The 20,205-nt window shown below is 33.4% G+C and overlaps 1 protein-coding gene and 1 long non-coding RNA gene across 3 annotated transcripts; both read left to right on the top strand.

The window, feature by feature from the left end:
* Positions 1-747: 747 nt before the first annotated feature.
* On the top strand, positions 748-19,534 carry LOC114175660 (succinate-semialdehyde dehydrogenase, mitochondrial). Of its 2 annotated transcripts, XM_028060447.1 has the most exons (21): positions 748-793; positions 915-1,066; positions 1,644-1,757; positions 1,966-2,065; positions 3,117-3,165; positions 3,308-3,395; positions 3,521-3,631; positions 7,552-7,614; positions 7,733-7,843; positions 8,350-8,415; positions 8,500-8,577; positions 8,680-8,757; positions 13,406-13,472; positions 14,093-14,178; positions 14,423-14,455; positions 14,556-14,588; positions 16,582-16,682; positions 17,996-18,081; positions 18,183-18,289; positions 18,368-18,445; positions 19,278-19,534. In XM_028060447.1, exons 2-21 carry the CDS (start codon positions 935-937, stop codon positions 19,314-19,316), a joined length of 1,620 nt encoding a protein of 539 aa, XP_027916248.1. In that variant the 5' UTR covers positions 748-793; positions 915-934; the 3' UTR covers positions 19,317-19,534. The 2 variants fall into 2 exon arrangements, with proteins under 2 accessions (XP_027916248.1, XP_027916240.1); XM_028060439.1 differs by lacking the exon at positions 748-793 and having other exon boundaries at positions 798-1,066.
* LOC114175675 lies at positions 8,764-10,450 on the top strand. Its single transcript, XR_003602875.1, has 2 exons — positions 8,764-9,206; positions 9,377-10,450. It is a non-coding gene; the product is annotated as an uncharacterized LOC114175675 (long non-coding RNA).
* Positions 19,535-20,205: the final 671 nt, after the last annotated feature.

Below are 20,205 nucleotides of genomic sequence, written 5' to 3' on the forward strand. Positions count from 1 at the left end.
AAAGCAACCAATTCTCCATACATAATCACAAAAATAATGAGAACAAGACTTAACACTTCCTTACACCAAATCATAACCCAAAGATGCATTTCACATTTCCTCCATTCCATAAATCAATTTACAATAATTTCTCAACACACAATCATGTAATATCAAGAAAATGGTTTAGCACCCCTTACACCAAAAACCCAACCTTCTTTTACTATAATTTCTCCCTTTTTGCTCTAAAAAGGACTTGAACACACAACCCATAGTATTCAAACAACACTCTAAACCATATCATCCATTGCAATTTTCTTGTCATCCCACACACATAATAACATTACAATGCATCCACACATTCAATGAATCTAAGAAAACATAAGTTATTTTTCACGTTCAAGCGTACACCTAGGTACTCTAAGCAATTATAAAATAATATATAAAAGTATTTGTTCTAAATACACATATATTATAATTGAATATTATGTTAATACAATAAAAAATAAATAAAATGTGGCCGTATGAGGACGAATATGTAGGTGAAGAGCGAGTATAACAAGTAAAAATTCTAATCAATATACCGAGCCTGTGATAATTATGTCTTATATATGATGGTATGAAAGTCGCGTGAAGACCTTTATGATTGTAATACATTTTTTATCACCGTGAATACACGTAACCCACGTGTCAGAATAAAATAAATAAGCTAATTGTTTTTAAAAGAAAAAGTAATCCACAAAATTTGGGTTACTTTCTACTTGCCACTGGAAAGTAACCTAAAACTTGTCTGTTGCGGACTTAAGCCAGAACGGTTGTAGTGACCCTAATTAACACCACATTTGTGGCATTCATTCCTTATATTTAGATTAACTTATGCCAATCATGCATCCACATTAACCTTTGTGACACTCTTGCTGATTCATTTTCATCAGACAATTAGAAACTATCGCTAATGGCGGCACGGAACCTTTGCTGCATGGCACTGCGATCGTCAAAGCATATCTCTCGCCCTTCCCATCTTCTCTCTGTTCAGATGCGGATGCAGATGCAGATGCTGTCCTCTTCTCCTCCTCTCACCCGAAAGGCAAGCCCTTTTCCGTCTTTTCACTTTTGCACCGTTTTCATTTTCTGACCTACCCACTTCTCACTGTGTCTTAATGTTTGAATTTGATTACAAAGTTTCAATCTTTTTACCTGTATTGGACATATTTACACCCATTTGTTCAAGGGGATAATTTTGATATAACGGAATTTTACGCTTATCTTAACCTTTTCAGTGAGTTTAAAGTTAAATTCAATAATTTTCAACTATATTGTCCTTAGAAATCAATCACTCTTCAATTTTTTAAAGTAATTATTATGAAAGTCAACAATTTTCAATTATAGGATAATCCATGTTTGAATGACGATACTACAAGCAACATTTAATTCTTTATTTAAAGTGTGAACGACTTGAATCTAATTTCTTATTATTATTGTTAATGGTTCGATGCCTTAAATTGATATTTGAATGACTAGTTTGATGTAATTATCGTTAGAGGACCAAAATAAATATACTTAAGGGTTTCACAGGGACTAACAAATGGGTGTTTATTATTTTATTACTATTATTTGGGATATTCTTGTTACTTGTTCATGAGTCAGGTTTGTTTGAATGGCAGATGAGCATGAATACACAGAGTGTTGCTTCCAAGCTTAATAGTTCTGGATTGCTGAGGACTCAGGGCCTTATTGGAGGGAAATGGAGTGACGCTTATGATGGAAAAACCATACAGGTATACTTGATGTTCTTTTTCTCTCTTCTTCTTCCAATGTTTTTTTGCAAAGTGCAATGGAAGAGGGGCAGCATGTACTTGCGGCTTCGTGGTCTATTAATGTTGCTGATAATAGTAGTATAACCATGCAGCCTGTTTTTTCACTTGAAATTTCTTTGTTTTAATAATGTTATTGTTTTACCATCTTATATATTTGATGCCGTGGCAGGTTTATAATCCAGCAACAGGTGAATCTATTGCAGATGTTGCATGCATGGGTGGAAGAGAGACGAATGATGCAATTTCTGCAGCTTATACTGCATATCGATGTATGAAACATCCTAGTTTGATGCTGTATGTTGTATTTCAAGCTACAAACAGAATTATAGGATAGTATTAAAATATATTAACAGAAATATCGAATATATATGCCGTTTCCTAAGATACTTAGGGTCTGTGTATTTGGAGGAGGAAATAAGGAGCTTATTTGAGTTCTTTATGAAACTTTTCAGTTTGGTATATTTCAGACTACAAGTAATGACCGGAACTAGATATGTCTTTGCCTAAGAAACATAAAGGGTGTTTGGAAAAGAGCTTATTCTTATAATCTCTTTTTATCATTTTTCATTAAGCTTCGTGGTGAAGTTTATAAAAATAATAGTTTATCTCTTTTCAACTCTTATAGAAAAGATAAAACCAGAATAACTATGTAATATATTATTATTTGTGTGATACTTAAAGCACAATTCAAAGGGAGCATTTATAGTAGCTACCCTAAACAGCAAATATACCAAAAACCAAAACATAATCACCTAAAAGGGACAGCTGGAAATAACAAACTAAAGGGGAATATTGTGTTAGTGTACCGGAAAGATAGAGAGAGAGAGAGAGAAAACAATATCTTTTATATTCTTTATTTTTCAAAATTTTGAAAAACTGAAAGAGGTACAGATCTGGACTTTACAAAATAAATCTTTGTGAACTTAGAACGTGCATCAACAAAGGTAACATAGTAAGTGTAACCAAAATGTGAGGTAATATGCGATGGTCCCTAGAGCTTAGTAAAACTTAAGTCCAAAGGAGTTGTTTAAACAGTTTCAGAGGTAGAAGAATGAACTCTTTGGGACTTCCCTATACAACAAGACCATAAATCAAGAACATTTTTTTATTGACTGAAGGAATATTGCAACGATGATGTATGAGTTTAGGAACATGAGAACTAGTATGAAGCCTAGTTTGCTTATCTTGTATGGTTTCATGGTTCCCTCCATGACTATAATGAGCTCCTTCCACCATGTATTAGTTCTTGGTTCTCTGAGCAAAAATGAAATCCTGCCATTTTGGACCATCTCATTATTATGACTAAAATTTCCTGTGTAGCATGGAGCAAAACCACTGCTGCTGAAAGAAGCAAATTTTTGAGGAAATGGTATGGCTTTTCTCTTCTGATTTCATGAGTTGATTAGGCCTGCATATGTTTCTATGCATGGTAGCTTGACCTATCATGATGGAAGTTCCTGATTTGTATTTTCTTTTGTGATAATAATTACATTTTGTCTTCAATTTTCAAGGTATGATTTGCTAATGGCACATAAAGAAGAACTTGCACAACTTATAACCTTGGAGCAGGGGAAAACTTTTAAAGAGTCTATTGGTGAGGTACATGATGGGTGAACTTCTATTATTTGGTACTTGGCCAATTATTTTTCTTTTTCTTTCTTATGTATTTTCCCTGATTGAATTTCATTATGTTGACAATATATATGTGAGTGACTATTTTACAGATAAACTATGGGGCTGGATTTATTGAGTTTTCAGCTGAGGAGGCAAAACGTGTATATGGGGATATAATTCCTGCACCTTTATCTGATCGAAGATTGTTTGTTCTTAAGCAGGTAGACTTGGTGTCTTAAATTTTTATTTCAGCAATTTTATTATACCTTAACCAATAAGGTAAGGCTTATGGGATAATGGGATTTTGCTTTCTGTGCCACTCTATGGTGCATCTGGTTTAGATGAATTGTCTATATCATCATTAAGGATTCTTCTCAGCTTAAACATCTCGTGAACCAAAATCCTTCTCATGACCACTATATGGCTCATGGTCTTTGTTAGGGCCTTAGTCACTAGGTCTATAATATGAAGACTTTATTCCTAAAGTAATAGGATGGGAAGCAAGGAATAATTGCTGAGGTAGTAGTGAGAGAGTGAGTAATGGTTTGGTTGTGGAGGTCACTAGGAGGAGAGGGGGCATTAATGATTGTGGATAGTTAGTTGTTGGTAAGGAGCATTTGTGCCTTTGAAGGAGATTTTCAGTTCTTTTGCATTTCCTCTTATGCATTCATAATACACTCGTTTTCCTGATTCCACCACTAATCTTTTATTTCTGATTGTGGTTTCTAACAAATTGGTCCATTGTGTTGGATAACTCAATTGGGGAGGATGCTATTTCGTGAAAAATTATTGTCAAGGAGTTAGTGAATTTCACTGAAGAAAACGAAAGCATAGGTAGCAACTTTGTAGAGTGAGTTTGCAAATTTCTAGTGTTCTCTTGTAATAATGCAGACCAAGGCCAAGGAAAGCCAAGATAACATGTGCATCTAGTATGAATTCTATAATGAGTATCCGAGACTGTGTTATTAGAGCATAGCTATAGTATCCAAAACTATACGAAAAGCTAGACTGCAATCATGAACTCATACATTTATTGTTTGATATGTTGGTGCTTTGATATGTAAATATGCAAAATCATCTTAGATTTGGTAGTCTCCTATCAATCTGACCTTTATTATAGGACCGTTGATGTCACCTACAACAATCTCTCCCCACAACAATTTTTGTGCTATGAATCAAGCTCGTGACTTTGGCTTTGATACCAAGTGCTTACCACTTGGTCAAAAGCTATAATTAATATTCAAGGTGCAACTCTTTCTACTTAAGAGTGTGGCAGCAGCTCAAGCGCTATGATTTAATTATGACTTGGTTCACTTAGCCTCTACTACAAGACAATTGATGCCACCTAAAATAAGGTTGTCTGTTTCTTTTGCTTTGTCTCTTTCACTTTTTGAGTTGTTCAAATCTTCCTATGTCGACATCAAAACTTTCTTTTGAGCCGTCCAACACTTTTAGATGCTCTTCTCTAGCGACCACTACACCTACTCTACCAAATGATGCCATGTGCAACTAGTTCCTTGACATGTGATCTTCACGCACCTACACCAATCTATGCTTGAAACTTTGTTGTTATTGACTTTGATAGCTACAACCTATCATCTGCAAAAGAATAGGCAAACAAAGTTGACTGATTTGTGTTTCAAGACTTTTCTTCATTGTTTTGTTGTTGATCAACCCCTAAACTTTGGTGTTGTGGTTTCCATGGCCATAATATTACTACAATATCACATTTCATGTCTCAATAGGTACCACTCCTTAAGAGACTATTTATAGGCAACACAATCTATGCTTGAAACTTTGTTGTTATTGACTTTGATAGCTACAACCTATCATCTGCAAAAGAATAGGCAAACAAAGTTGACTGATTTGTGTTTCAAGACTTTTCTTCATTGTTTTGTTGTTGATCAACCCCTAAACTTTGGTGTTGTGGTTTCCATGGCCATAATATTACTACAATATCACATTTCATGTCTCAATAGTTACCACTCCTTAAGAGACTATTTATAGGCAACAACATCCTCACGGTGATAGACAAAGAGTTTTAGTTAGCATATTTGTTTTTTTCTGAAGTTATGGCCCCATGGGCATAAAACAGTTGAAGCTTGCATTTTCCCCAAATTTGCTCCTTGGTACCATGGTCCTTTCCAAATTATTGAAAGAATAGGAGCAGTGGCGGAGAAAATTCAGTTGTCGGATCGATCCAGTATTCCATGTTTCTTTGTTAAAGAAGGTTTGTTAGAAGTTATATAGTTGAAGAGGACCAACCTACTGATTTGAAGGGTGACACAACAAGTTCCTCAGATTCGGAGGCAATAGTGGCAGCTTGTAGCATAACCAAAGCAGGTGATTTAGTTCCCAATTATTGGTGCATTTGAAGGAGTCATTTGGACGACGGTGTTCAATTTTTGAAGTCAGTTTCAACCTTTTACAATTGAGGACGTGAATGTTATTCAAGAAGCGGACACTGTTAGCGGTCTCTTGGTCAACAATATGGAGAGTTTATTCCAGATGAAATAAGAGGGGAAATTGGGCATAATTGTTGGGGGTAGTTAGAGAGTGAGTAGTGGATTGGTCGTGAAGAAAATTCTGTTATAAGTTGCTTAGTGGTATAAGAGGGGGAATTACTGATTGGATAGTTAATCATGAGTGGGGAGCATTTGTAGCTTCAAAGGGGCCTAGCTCTTGGCAGTAGGAACTTCTATTCTATTGTATTTCCATTTAATGCATTCATAATAGTCACATTTCATCATTAGTGTTTGTCTTTAACTACTGATCTTTTATTTCTGATTGTGCTTTGAAAAGTATCTTTATGGAAGTCTCCTTAATATATACATATTGGGATTGAGAGCTTTATTTAATTGTTGTCTTTATTTATTTTCCCTGTTTGTTTTATCATTTAATTATGTTCTTAGGTTTTGAAATTTGGGTAAATCCCTTTTTAGTCCCTCAAATTAAAAGGTTCTTTTTTGTTCCCTCAAATTTATTAATATAGGGTTTGTTCCTAAGCACTAAATTTGAGGGACAAAAACTAGTTTTAAACTTTAAATCTTAAATCCTAATCCCTTAAAAATTCATTTTAATTCCTCAAATTTAGTGTTTAGGGACTAAAATCATATATCTTTTTTTCCAATTTTGAGGATTAAAAAAGTTTTTTAAATGAGAGCACAGCCAGAATTACATGGTAAATATTGACATGTTTTGTTTTTAGCACAATAAGAAAAAAAAAACTACAGTCTTGGCATAACAACTTTAATCCTATTAGTTTTGTTTGATCTTCGTTAATATTTAATATAATTGATCATGTGTTTGGTATTTAGTATTTGTCACGTGTGTTTATTAAAGGAAAAATTAATGTTCATATGCAATTATTCTTAAATGAACCACTAAGGATTTTTAAATTTAAAAAGCAAAAAGTAAACCCCTCAAGGATAATTGCATGTTAACTTGAGGGGTTCATTTAATAAACACACGCTACAATTACTAAAAGACTAAACATGTGTTTAACTTCTTTAACTTAACCATTAACTCTGTTTAAACAAAATTAACGAAATTAAAACTTTTGTACCAAGGATGTAATTTTATTTCTTACTGTACTAAAAGTGAAATATACAAATACATGTTGTACTTCCACCCCTCCATTTTCTCTGTTGTAGGAGAAAAACAAAGAACAGCTTGGTTAAATAGGAAATGCTGCTTTTAAATTATATTGATGTGAAAAATGCCTATTAATAAAGCCAAAATATGGCATTTTTCAAGTACGACTGAATTTTTTTATTTTAGGTCATATATCAAGTAGGACCCAAGGAGGCACTTTCCCTGGCAAATGGGAAGTATATTCCCATCTTATTAAAGGAGATGACATTAGGGTGTAGCTACATTTTTATATCTTGAGTAATTGAAAGGTATATTCATGTGAATGCTGAGGAGGCTTTTTCCTCAGTAAATGAAATATATATTCTTGTCTTGATATCCAATAATTTAGTGCATGCGAATACTGCGGGAAATGATTGTTTCAATTGCCTTTTATACTAGAAGTTCTAGAATTTGAATTTTACCGATTCTAATATTCAATTTCTGCTTGATAGTCCTGAATCCTAATATTTACGTAGATGGCTTGTGTTAATGTCTTTGGGATTTGCAGCCTGTAGGGGTTGTAGGTGCAATTACACCTTGGAACTTTCCCCTTGCTATGATTACTCGAAAGGTATCTCTTTAGTTTTGAATCTTTACCATCCAAATTTGACCCATTTTCACTTTTAAGTGATTTTAGGAGTTTTTGAACATCAGTCATTTTAACAATGATTTGTTTTCTAATATATCAGGTTGGTCCAGCCCTTGCATGTGGCTGTACAGTGGTCATAAAACCCTCTGAACTGACACCTCTCAGTGCTTTAGCCGCCGCAGAACTCTCCATTCAAGCTGGAATACCAGCGGTAGTTTCTTAAAGATATCTTTATGACTGTAATGGAAGTTCATTGCATATTTTGCTTACAGGCTCCATCTTTTTCCGTGTGATGTTTTGTAATTTTGTAATTAAATTGAAAATTATTATTTTATTATATGTCAACAGCTTGATTGTGATGTTTGTATGTGATTCATTTTGATACTTTAGAATGTAATCTACTACGTGTTTTTGTTGAAACTATATTTAACTGTATGCAGTTATTTTGTTTCCTTTGCATGTCTTTTACTAACTTTAATGTTTTACTATTAATATTTTGGTACTGTACAATGTACTTGTTGCACATGTGAATAGGTCATCATTAGTTTCTTCCACTAGATTGTGTAAATTTTACAAAAGTCTTTGGTTACCCATCTCTTATGTTGCTTTATGTTTGAGACTTCTTCCAGTCTTTTACCATAATAAACTTTCCCTGTTTTTTTTCATCTTTCCTGCCCTTGTTTATGATTTTAATGGGTGTGGTATTTTATGACTCAGGGTGTTGTGAATGTTGTAATGGGAAATGCTCCTGAAATTGGGAACACTTTGCTTGCAAGTCCACAGGTTTAGTGACCATTTGATTTTATGAAGCAATTACCTTGTGAATGTAGTTGAATACATGAGAAAGAAATTGTCAAATTTATTTAGGTAAGGAAGATCACATTCACAGGCTCGACAGCTGTTGGAAAGAAATTAATGGCTGGTTCAGCTGAGACAGTTAAAAAAGTATGCTTTGATTTTGTCATTAATTTCTTTAAATACTGGTTCTGTGCATCTAATATTGAAAAGAATATTTTACCCTTATATGCATGTTTTTTGAATTTCTAGGTATCTCTGGAACTTGGTGGCAATGCACCTTGCATAGTTTTTGATGATGCTGACCTTGATGTTGCAGTAAAAGGAACTGTAAGCTAGAAATCACGAGAATGCATGGTGGTTGAAATAATGTTTTTCTTTTAAGATATTTCTTGATTTTCTGTGTCTAATTTGGTTACAAATTAATGTATGGAGTGCCTAAAACCATTTGACAATGAATCAAGAATAATTTAGAGTTCTTGTTTAACTTTAAAAATTTGAGCTGAAACCACGTGTTTCTTTGAAAGCTCAAGGGCTTTATTTATATTAAAAAGACAAAATTAATGCTATTAATAAAATGAAATTTAAGCTTAACTCTATCCTACTAAACCGGCTTGTAAGATGAAATTTGCACCTACATATAAGTGTATACTATAATTTGACTTTATCTCTTGTTGAGGTAGGCTCTTCATCACACGTCCTCATGCTGAGGACTGGGCATCTTGAGTTTTGGACTAGGGGTAACTCCGATAGCAGGTGACACGAGGCCCAACAACTTGGTAGGATAGACTATAATTGATTCTAATTTAAGAAAGTGTAATTTAAGTCTATCTGAATCTTATAAAACTAGTTTGTAGGAGATATTTACATCTACTTATTTACTATAATTTGACCTTATATCTTGTCGACGTGGGCTTTTTAACATTGGTTGGGTCTTTTTCTATGGGAGACACTGAAGATTTGATACCAATGAGTTATGAGCAAAGTCATATAAGTGACTTGAGGCCAACTCCTACCCAAAACATTTGCAATGAGTTTGTGAGTCTTCTTCTCTTATATGTTGTTCAACTTTCTCATTATTACTTAATGTGCGACTCAAACTTATTTGGATTCCTAATAATTTCCCTCTTAAGTGTTAGTCTTTTCCACATTAGAGGACTTTCAAATACAGTGAATCCACAAACCTAGGATTCTTCACTCACTTTTTGAGTTGGTCACCTAAACAAACTATTGATTCTGGTATCATATTAAGGTAGTGGAATTTAAGTGGAACTTAATCTTACAAAACTGGATAAGTAAGATATCAAATCTAGTACCATCAAAGTTGGGACAGGTTTTAATAATACCCACATGTAATGGTTTAGTTGCCATCTCTATCCCTTTAGGTAATAGTGAGGATGTAAGTCTTGTGAATTTACCCATTGTATTGAGAAAGAGAAAAAGACCTTGTGTTTAATATTTTATTTGTCAATATGTATGCATTGACAATACCTCTAATAAACATCAATGCTTTATTGTTGCCATTGATGTCACAAAAATTCCTACCACAGTCTACAAGCCATGGAAACCAAACATTGAACTTAGGCAATGTGGGAGGAAGTGGATGCATTAGAAAGAAACTCAAATGGGAGATTGTTGACAAACCAAGAGATGAAAATGTCATAGGGTGCAGATGGATATTTTCAGTGAAACATAAGGTGGATGGGCCAGTAGATAGGTATAATGTTAGATTGGTTGCAAATGGATACTCTCAACCTTATGGAGTTGTTCTTCTCTAGGAAAGATGAATTCAATTCAAGTTGTTCTTGCTGTAGTAGGTCAGTTTTTGATGGGACTTACACCATTTGGATGTGACTAATGCCTTTTTGCATGGAACTTTAGAAGAAGTGTGCATGCAGATTCCTCTTGAACTTGAAAATTAGAGTCGAAGGAATAAGTTATGCCACCAAAGGAAAGCCTTATATGGTTTTAAAAATCTCCAAGAGCATGACTTGGAGATTTACAAAACGCATGGTTTCCTTAGGATATAAGCAAAGCCAATGAGGTCATATTTAATTCATTAAACACTCCCTTATAGATAAACTTACACTACTACTGATCTATACGGATGACATTCTTACAAAAGATGTTGAAACAAGGAAATTGGCTTTAAAGAAAAAATTGTCAGCCCAATTTGAAATGAAACACTTCCATATAGATAAACTTACATTTCTATTGGTCTATATGAATGACATATTATTGTAGAAGATGATGAGCAAAGAAATTTACTTTAACGGAAAATTGAAGGCCCAATTTGAAATAAAGAACATGGGAAAAATGGAATATTTCTTTAGAGGTTGCCTAATCAAAAAGGAGAATTTTTATCTCTCAAAATATATATACTTGATCTGCTCAAAGAAGGAAGCAAGTTTGGGATTTATAGAAGTTTCTTTTGAACAAATTCATTGAATTGAAAATGAAGAGAGTTTGATTTTAGAAAAAAACCCCATGAAAACTTCATTATTTATCACATACAAAACTAGACATTTCTTATGTTGTTAGGTGGTAAGCTAATTCATGCATGATATGAGAGAAAGACACATGCCAACAATTGACAAAATTCTTTAGTATGTGAAGTCAAGTCCAGGAAAAGGGGCACTCATTAGGAAAAAGAGATAATTTGACCATGGAGATATGTACTAATGCAAATTATGCATGTTTTATTTCTGTTGGAAGTCCCACACCGCCTAGAGATAAGGCCAATTTAGAATATATAAGTGGGTGCAATCCTCATCTTACGAGCCAGTTTTGTGGGGTTGAGTTAGACTTAAAGTCCACTTCTTAACATGGTATTAGAGTCGGTGTTAGAGCCTATCCTAGCGAAATTTGTTGTGTTGATTGTTCTATCCGTTATCAGGCTGCTATCGGACCATCTATTAATGTCTAGTTCCAAGCACGAGATGTATATACTTCAGCGTGAGGTGATGTGTTGGAAGTCGCACATCGACTAGATATAAGGCCAATTTAGAATATATAAGTGGGTACAATCCTCCCTCACCCTACAAGCCAGTTTTGTGGGATTGAGTTAGGCTTAAAGTTCACTTCTTAATAGTTAATAACAAAAAATTACCTCTTTGATTTTGTATGTTCTTGCAACAAAGTCTGGTGATCTGGAGAAGCACAAAAACAATATAGGGTATTCCATTCACTTGCAGAAGTTGAACTTCAAGCCCTTGCTCTAGTTGTGTGTGAATTACTTTGGATGAAGATCATATTAAATGACCTTATAATAAATGTTAACATTTCTATGCAATAGTATTATTCTAACAAGTCAGGCGTAAGCATTGTCATAATCCAATACAATATGATAGGACCAAACATATTGAAATTGATCGACACTATTATTGATAATCTTGATAGAGGTCTGGTCATTACAACTTGTATCCTTACAGGACTTCAGTTGGCATACATCTTAACTAGTGGACTTCTTCGGGGTAGATTCCAAGATGTTGTAGACAAGTTGGGAATAATTGATATTCACTTACCAACTTGAGAAGAGGTGTTGTAAATAGAGGGATATCATAATATCTCTATAGTAATGAGGATAAACATTCCTAGAATCTACACAGGATTCTAGTATATTTTATTTCCTTTTTCAAAAGAATGTGATTATTACAAATAGAGGAGTTGAGAATGTAATTAGTCAAGTATTTCTATCTTAATAAGGTTTGTTTGGTCTATTGAACCACTTTCTATTGAGTTGCTATTGGCCCACCCAAAAATGTCTAATTTCACTAGAGATGTCTTGTCCTTTGCGTGAGGGGGTGATTTGGAGATTCCACGTTGACTAGAGATATAACATATTATAGTATACAAGGGGGTTTAACATTACTTTGCAAGTCAATTTTGTATGACTGAGTTATTTTCAGACTTGTATTATCACTGGTTTCAAAATTAATATTATAATTATTGTTGTATATTGTCATTTCATGTATGGTGATTGTGCTCCAAATAGTTTGTTAGATTGAGCAAAAAATATGGGGTTGTCTCAAATAAAAGAAAACAAACTCCAAATTTCATGGAGAAATGTACATTCTATCTTTCCGGAAACTCCAATTACCAATATGATTATTATTGGTCTTGGATTGATGACTGAGGCCTGCTTGACTAGGAAGTTTCAATTTTAGTTTTGGATTACTTGATTCCATGTATGCTAGTGTCAAATAGCTCAATATTTTTAATGCAATGTGGGTCTTATCGTTCATTATTTCTCCCACAGCATAACTTTTATGTTTGTTATTCAAATTACTTGAGTCTAGAAGTAGTGATGACCAACATAAGTTTAAATACCCACATTACAAAGACAAGTTCATGCTGTTTTTTCCTAGTCATCTTATCACCTTCACTAGATTTTTCTTTGTGCAACTGTTAGATGATGTAGTTTAAGTATGTGTTCTTTTGCTTCAGGTCTTATATCTAGCACGATGTGCTGGGCTGGTGAAGTGATTTTTTTAAACTGTCTTTTCATTAGCCTTTTGTGTTTTTATCCATTTTGTAGATTTTATTTCCTTGAAAAATTTTAGTAGAGGATTATTTATTAACCATGTTTGAGATTTTAATATATGCTCAAAAATAACATGCTCTCTATATCTATCAAATGAACAGAACTCCCACAACTTGGGGGAAACCTCCCCAGTTTAATATAGCAATTTTGGAGCTCGTGTTTATGTGGAATTTCTGGTTTTTGAAGATTATGGTTTCTGTGCATGGATTATTTTGTTTATTAGAATCATCAGCACTAGATTTGTGGTTGGGCAAGTTGACCATGGGGTGGCATGGTAACAACCAACAAAGCTCATAAAAATGTTAAAAAATTGAATATAAGCTTCCAATTTTTGTTAGTGTCTAAAACTGAAAGTTAAGAGGCATGTTGTAATTGTCCCTGTTCTTCAGTTATGATGATATCGCTAATTATAAGATGTCATTAATTTGATTGCAGCTTGCAGCAAAGTTCCGTAATAGTGGACAAACATGCGTTTGTGCAAATAGAATTATTGTACAAGATGGTTAGATTTAAAATATAGTAAACTGTCAATTTTACAATTATATCTGTCATCTCTTGTAACTTCTCATTCAAATGTATTAATGTTACATGTTTATGATTCCCAATTTATGAAGACTTTTAAGAGAATTTGATACTTTTTTGTTTGCTAATCCATTTGATTAAGCTCCTTCTCCTTAATGGTATGAGTTTCGGAAATGTACATTCTATCTTTTTGATGAAAAGTGCTCTTTTATATCAGTGTTGCTGATATGATCATGATGACATTGTGAAACTTTTCTCGATTCTTACTAGCCTTGTGTAGCCTTTCAATACCGTAATCACTAACTAGGCTAATTGATCATGGCTACTGTGTGAATGGATTCTTATTTAGTTATGATCTCATGATATGACATTGAATTTGTTGCGTTTTGAAAAATAAAAATTTCAGAAATAAAACCGGAGAATCCAAAATAAACAATAAAGATAATTGCAGTGACATTCTTATGAAATTTTTCTCCAAAGAAAAGTGCTTTTATATTACTTTTGATGGTTTTGTGTGCTGTTTGAAGTTCACACAAATTAGTACATTATTTGTCTTGATACTCTTTGTTTTGTTTTTTACTTCATCTTTTCTTTGTGAAGGTATATATGAAAAATTTGCAAATGCACTCCGTGATGCTGTTTTGAATATGAAAGTTGGTGATGGTTTTAGTGAAGATGTGGCACAGGTAGTTATTGGTCTGTTTTTGTTTTAATTTATTATGCTAGTTTCTGTTTTTTCTTTCATCTTAGTGGGGTAATCTTCAATCAAATATAATTCAGGTACTTTTTGATAAATAATTACTTTCTTTTCCAATATTTCCCTTATATATATATAATATGTTGAGTGTCATTACTGTGTAGAGAGTCCTCTCCTAAATTTAGAGAAAATGAGTCATGGTGTAACTCAATTTCATATCCATCTCTAAACAGGGCCCTCTAATCAATGAAGCTGCTGTGGAAAAGGTTTGTGTTTCTCTTAATATTTCATTTTCTTTTTGCATTGTTAGAGGGTCTCCTAACTGATAGGAACCTTTTCTTTTTGCTTTGTTGTTTTTACTTACAGGTTGAGTCCTTAATTCATGATGCTACATCAAAGGTTTGTAGTCTTTGCTATTCCTGCATGTGATTATTTGCTTCAACTCCCCGACTCCCCCCTATGTAAGGCTGGGTATGGTCGATTCTGATTTAAGCTAAACTGAACTGTTATTGAACCAAATTTTATTGACTTTATAAGCTTAGAAGTATTGTTGAAATTGTTATGATCGAAAATGATTTTGAGGTTTGGTTAACCAGTTCTTATTAAAATCTGAACTTTATCTTTTCACTTATCAACATGTCATATATCTTCATCATGTGACATACCTTGTGATAGGACTGACTACGGCATAGTGTACCTGTAGGATTTTTTTGTGGTCTTTAAATGCTAAACTGATAAATATGTCAGCATCTCTACTGAATGGTGACGTTGTTGCTTGAATATTGGAGAAATTTATTATTTATATAATCTTTTGCTATTGGAGTGAATGATTCCCTCTTCCTTTGGTATTAGTGGCTTGTTCTTCATAACCATTACAAAGCTTGTTGTAGTTAATGACTTTTGCTTCTCGTTGCTGTTCAGAGAATAAACATTTTGCTAATTCAGAAAAAGATAAAAGCTTTGAGCTGAAAATGGAAGTAGTGTTGATTTGGAACTCGGATTGTCAATAAGTTTTTTCCTCTTCTCTTGTGGATGAGTTTGGTTATAAACCTTATAGGAGAAAAATAAACAAGTTTTCCTACCAATCTTTGATATTGAGTTTTTTTCTACAGAAGTGTCTTCACTTCCAATTTTATGATTTTAACATGAAGTCCTGAAGTTTTACATCCCAACTTAATTGTTTCTTCGAGGAGTTCAAGTACGAATTTATTTTAGGAGATGAAAATCCCCGTTTTTGAATAAGCAACCTCTGTTCCAAGGAAATACTTAAGTTTTCTCAAGTCTTTCATTTCAAATTGAGCCACTAATTTTTCCTTTAAAGCCAATTTCTCTATTTAATGATCTCTTGCAATAATCATGTCATTCACATAGACAACCAGTTGTGTAAATTTACTTCTAAAGGAGTCTTTTGTGAATATAAAGTATGATCTACTTGACTTTGCTTATATCCTAAAGAAACCATCCCTTTTCTAAATCTCCCAAACCATACTCTTGGAGATTGTTTAAAACCATTGAAGTCCTTCTTTAGGAGGCATGCCTTATTCCTTCCGCTGTGAGTTTCAAATTCGGAAGGAATCTCCATGAGCAAAGAAATTCTTCACACTCAACTGGTCTAACCCAAGATGAGTTGCTAGAGTAAGAACAACTCGAATTGTATTCATCTTTGTTATAGGAAAAAAGTATTCTCATAGTCAATTCCATAAGTTTGTGTGTATCCTTTGCAACTAATCTTTCTCTATACTTGTCTACTGACCCATTTCCCTTATTTTTTCATTAAAATATCCAAAAGAACCCTACGGACTTTTTGTCTCTTGGTTTGTTAGCAATCTCACATGTTGAGATTCTTTCTAATAAATCTATCCTCTCTATCATGATTTGAGTCCAATGTTCACTTCTCATGAGAAATAGGATATTTAACATACAATCTTTTTCCCTTGCTCAACGCAGGGGGTAAATTCTTAGTAACACTTATGTCCTCATTAATTACCTTTGAGGCTCCTCTTCTCTGAGCAAGACAACTCTTCTTGCTCTGGAGTCAAAGTGAGTTGTCTTCTCTAAATAGTTTTTCTCGCCATGGGTTGGTTCGATCCCATTTGTGACGACTTCATCACCTGAATCTAATTTACTACGATTAGGATTATGTTAGTGAATGAAAACAGAACATCCAAACAATGTTATTATGAAAAACCAAGGTCTTTCAATTGTCTATTTGCCTTCGTCTTTATAGCTATGGTGTATGAAAAGAAAAACTTATATTCAAAATGTTTTCTCATTTTGTTTCAGATGTACACAGTACAATTCTTTTGCTCTTTGAAAAATATTCCAAGGTGGATAAATATGTCTAGTAACAAATGGTTATAATTCTCACAATTCATTTCCTCTTTATCTGAAGGGGGCCAAAGTAATTCTTGGGGGTAAAAGACATAGCCTTGGATTTACATTTTATGAACCAACGGTGATCAGTGATGTCAACACTGATATGCGCATATCCAGGTAAATCTTTTGCGATGTTGTCTAGGTTTTTTATTTGTGTTTCTCGTTAGATTGCTAAGAAATAACTGGCAACTTGGACATGATATTTTGATTGTTTTCTTCACTAACTGATATTCGCACAACATACCTCAGCTTGGGTATATTATAATATCTGGCCTTGTTAGTTTAGTGGATGCTGCACCTTAGATATCTGGTGCCCATGCATTAGTGAATTCAAATTTTAAATTTCTTAAATAGTCAGGAATAAGATAAGATCAACATAATTGTTATTGAAAATTCAAAGGTTTTTCTTTTCTTTTTAATATGCTCAATGCCCACGTTTATGGATTGTTAGAAATATAGTTGCAGGAGTGGAGACTACGTCCAATAATATACTTGCAGTGCCAGTGCATACTCAGTTGTATGCCAACGAGTTTAGCGGAATTCAAGCTAACACCTAATCAGCTCTAAAGCACTTTAACTACTCTAAAATGGATATTGTGTGTTATCTCTGTCAGAATTGTGAAACTTATTTCGATGGGTTAACTTGTTAGAATAGGTTAACTTATTTATAGATGTACTATGGTGGTATCTATATTGTATCTATTAGACTTTTCTAAGAATGATAGTTAGAAAAGGTTTTATCAGAGAATTAGAGAGATATAGGGTGTAAGACACTATGTAAAGCGGATGTAGGATGTATGCCTTGAGCATAAGAAGAGAGCCCAATCCTTGAAACTAGTCCATTAGGTGGGAGAGCCTAAAGGCTTAAAGTACCACTTGGGACTCTTACCAACATATTATCAGCATATTCTGTCACTGTCATTCTTACATTCCTTAATCAAACTCCACTCATTCACCTAGAGTCCTTTCCCAGTTTATCACCTTGATTTTTGTGTAAAACTTCCTTAGTTATATTCTAATTATTGACACGTGAATTATAGTTTCCCTGTCACTACAGATAATTTGTGCTTTTTCTGCTTTCTTTTTAAGATAATAAATTGGATGTTCTGGGGTTATAGATTCGTTTTTATATACACAAGGTTAGTCTTTATGAAGTACAAACTGCGAATGAGTTTTGTAGAAACGCAACTGCAAAATTGTTGAATCGTTTCACTACATTGTTTGTACGTCTTCTGAAAAGCTAGCCTTCACCTGTCTTTGCTGTATGAGGTTTCAAACCAATGTAACTAATTCAATTTATTGTTGTATATTTCCAGAAATTTTAGTATAGCTTCATTTCACTTTGCCTTGTCATAGAAGGAATTTTGTTTTCAATTTTCAGTGGACTTTTTTCTCTGGTTAATTCCTCTATATGATTTGTCTTATACCAGAGAGGAAGTATTTGGACCTGTTGCACCCCTTTTGAGATTCAAAACTGAAGAGGATGCTATCAGAATTGCTAACGACACCAACGCAGGTAGTTCTTGTTTACTATATTTTCTAGCTTGATTCTTGTTTACTAGTTTGGTTTAACGTTGTCAAATGTTTTTGACCATGAAACCGCATATACATATGAAGGTCTGGGTTCATACGTATTTACAAACAGTATCCAACGATCATGGCGTGTAGCTGAGGCTCTAGAATATGGACTTGTTGGTATTAATGAAGGAGTAATTTCAACTGAGGTGCGTTCCATTCCTTATTCAACGAGATTAAGTTGCAATGTTGTTTTTGCTTATGGGTTTATCCATGCATTGATGTAGGTGGCTCCTTTCGGTGGTTTTAAACAATCCGGGCTCGGAAGAGAAGGCTCCAAATATGGAATGGATGAATATTTAGAGGTACGGAAAAATTTTCAGCTCTGTAATTTTACTATACAAACAAAATTCCTTCAAAGTCCATGCTGATTATACTCCTGCAACTTTTCTCTTTCAAGGTTTGTAACACTCAGTTTGGTTGTGGTTTAAAGTAGGCTTTTTCTTCCTGCACTTCCACAATGTCATTGCTCAACCCCCTAAGTTAAAATGACCAGTTTACCCTTTGTAAAAGTAACTCCCAGATTTACCTCTGGAAATTTCTCCAATATGATTTCTGGACTAAGATTTCTAGAATGGGATTTCCATAACACATGAAATACATTATGGAATATGCTTTGCGGAACATGATTTATGTTTAACTTTAGAAAACTGGCTTGCTCATAAGCCTAGAGCTTGATCTAAGTCCATTTGGGTCACAGGCTATGCCAAAAATAGTTTTGATTCAATTTAGATAACTTTTTTGGCCTAACATTTTTGGGTCATAGGCTATGCCAAAAATGAAGTTTGCACACTGGTCGTTTCTTTCTGCACCCAATGTTAGTGTGAGGAAAAGAGAACACATTCGTATTCTAGCAGAAATATACATGAACGTATAACACACATTATCAGCTCGATGCTACTACTTGTTTTTAAACTGTCTAGAATATAAAGTTTCGTATGTTAAAATTTAATTTAATTTTGCTAATAACCCTGTTCAGAGGTGTCATTGTGTTATATATAGTTAGTGTATGTATTATTCCAAACGTGTACACGCCTTCTCTTTTGGTGTTCTAATGCTTCATCTCATGCTCTACTTTGAAATTTTACATTATTACGTGTGATTTTATTGATGTTTATCCCTATTTTACTTTTCCAGATAAAATATGTGTGCTTGGGAAACATGAACAAAGAATGAAGTATGACGGTGCCAAGTTAAAAGAGAGGACTTGAAGCATATGCATAGATCTGCGTGCTTGTTGTACACAAATAAAAACAGACTTTGTTCTGTTCCTTTTTCTGTTTCTGTTTTTCATTTCTTTCTTTGAGATCTTATTCAATATTGAAAATTGCTCTGTATAAGATACGAGGTTAAAAAAACAATGCAAAAATAGCCTTTTGACCCTTCTGCGGTAACGGTTTTTTTCTCTGGGTTTTTGCGGTATCGATCAAGTGATTGCACGTTTACATTAATGTTTAGATAATCTAAAATCTTGATTTTGGATGAACATTTATATATTTGGCCTTATATTGAGTAATTGATTTTGAGCTGAAGTAATTTTAGATAATTTTGTGCAGAAGGATAATAAATGTATTATATTTTACTATTTACTAATTAGCTTTAAAAACAAAGCGTCTGAATATAAAATTATTTTATTTCAAAACCAGTTTTACACAGAATTCATTTTCTAATAAAGAATTTATTTGAAAGAAAAGTTGAAATCAATTGCCCAAACAAGCTTAAAAGTCGATATGTGAGTATTTTGAAATGATTTTCATAAACTTTTGTATTTTAGAATGTACATTTTGAAATTTTATTTATTTATTTTTGAATGTACATTCTGAAATATAATATTTTCATTTTAAATTATGTATTTAGGGTCATGTTCTTTTAAATAAATTTACTGTCTAGAGAAAATAGTAAGCGAAGATTTGAAGATTTGTTCACTTTTTTTTTAATTGATTTATAGATGATGAAACGAGCGGAAATGCACAATTGTTACTTTTTTTCATCTTCTCTCGTGTAAAGAGATTAGCATGTAAAAATTACACTTTTACAAAAAAGACCCGAATTTTAAAGATAAAAA

The sequence above is a fragment of the Vigna unguiculata genome, chromosome 1 (assembly GCF_004118075.2).
Source record: "Vigna unguiculata cultivar IT97K-499-35 chromosome 1, ASM411807v1, whole genome shotgun sequence".
NCBI lineage: Eukaryota > Viridiplantae > Streptophyta > Magnoliopsida > Fabales > Fabaceae > Vigna > Vigna unguiculata.

Excerpts from the sequence above, each read along its gene's own strand:
- LOC114175660 (XM_028060447.1), top strand. The coding sequence starts at position 935 with ATGGCGGCACGGAACCTTTGCTGCATGGCACTGCGATCGTCAAAGCAT. Across the intron at positions 1,758-1,965 it reads ATGATGGAAAAACCATACAG|GTTTATAATCCAGCAACAGG; the intron begins GTATACTTGATG and ends ATGCCGTGGCAG. Across the intron at positions 8,578-8,679 it reads CAGCTGAGACAGTTAAAAAA|GTATCTCTGGAACTTGGTGG; the intron begins GTATGCTTTGAT and ends TTGAATTTCTAG.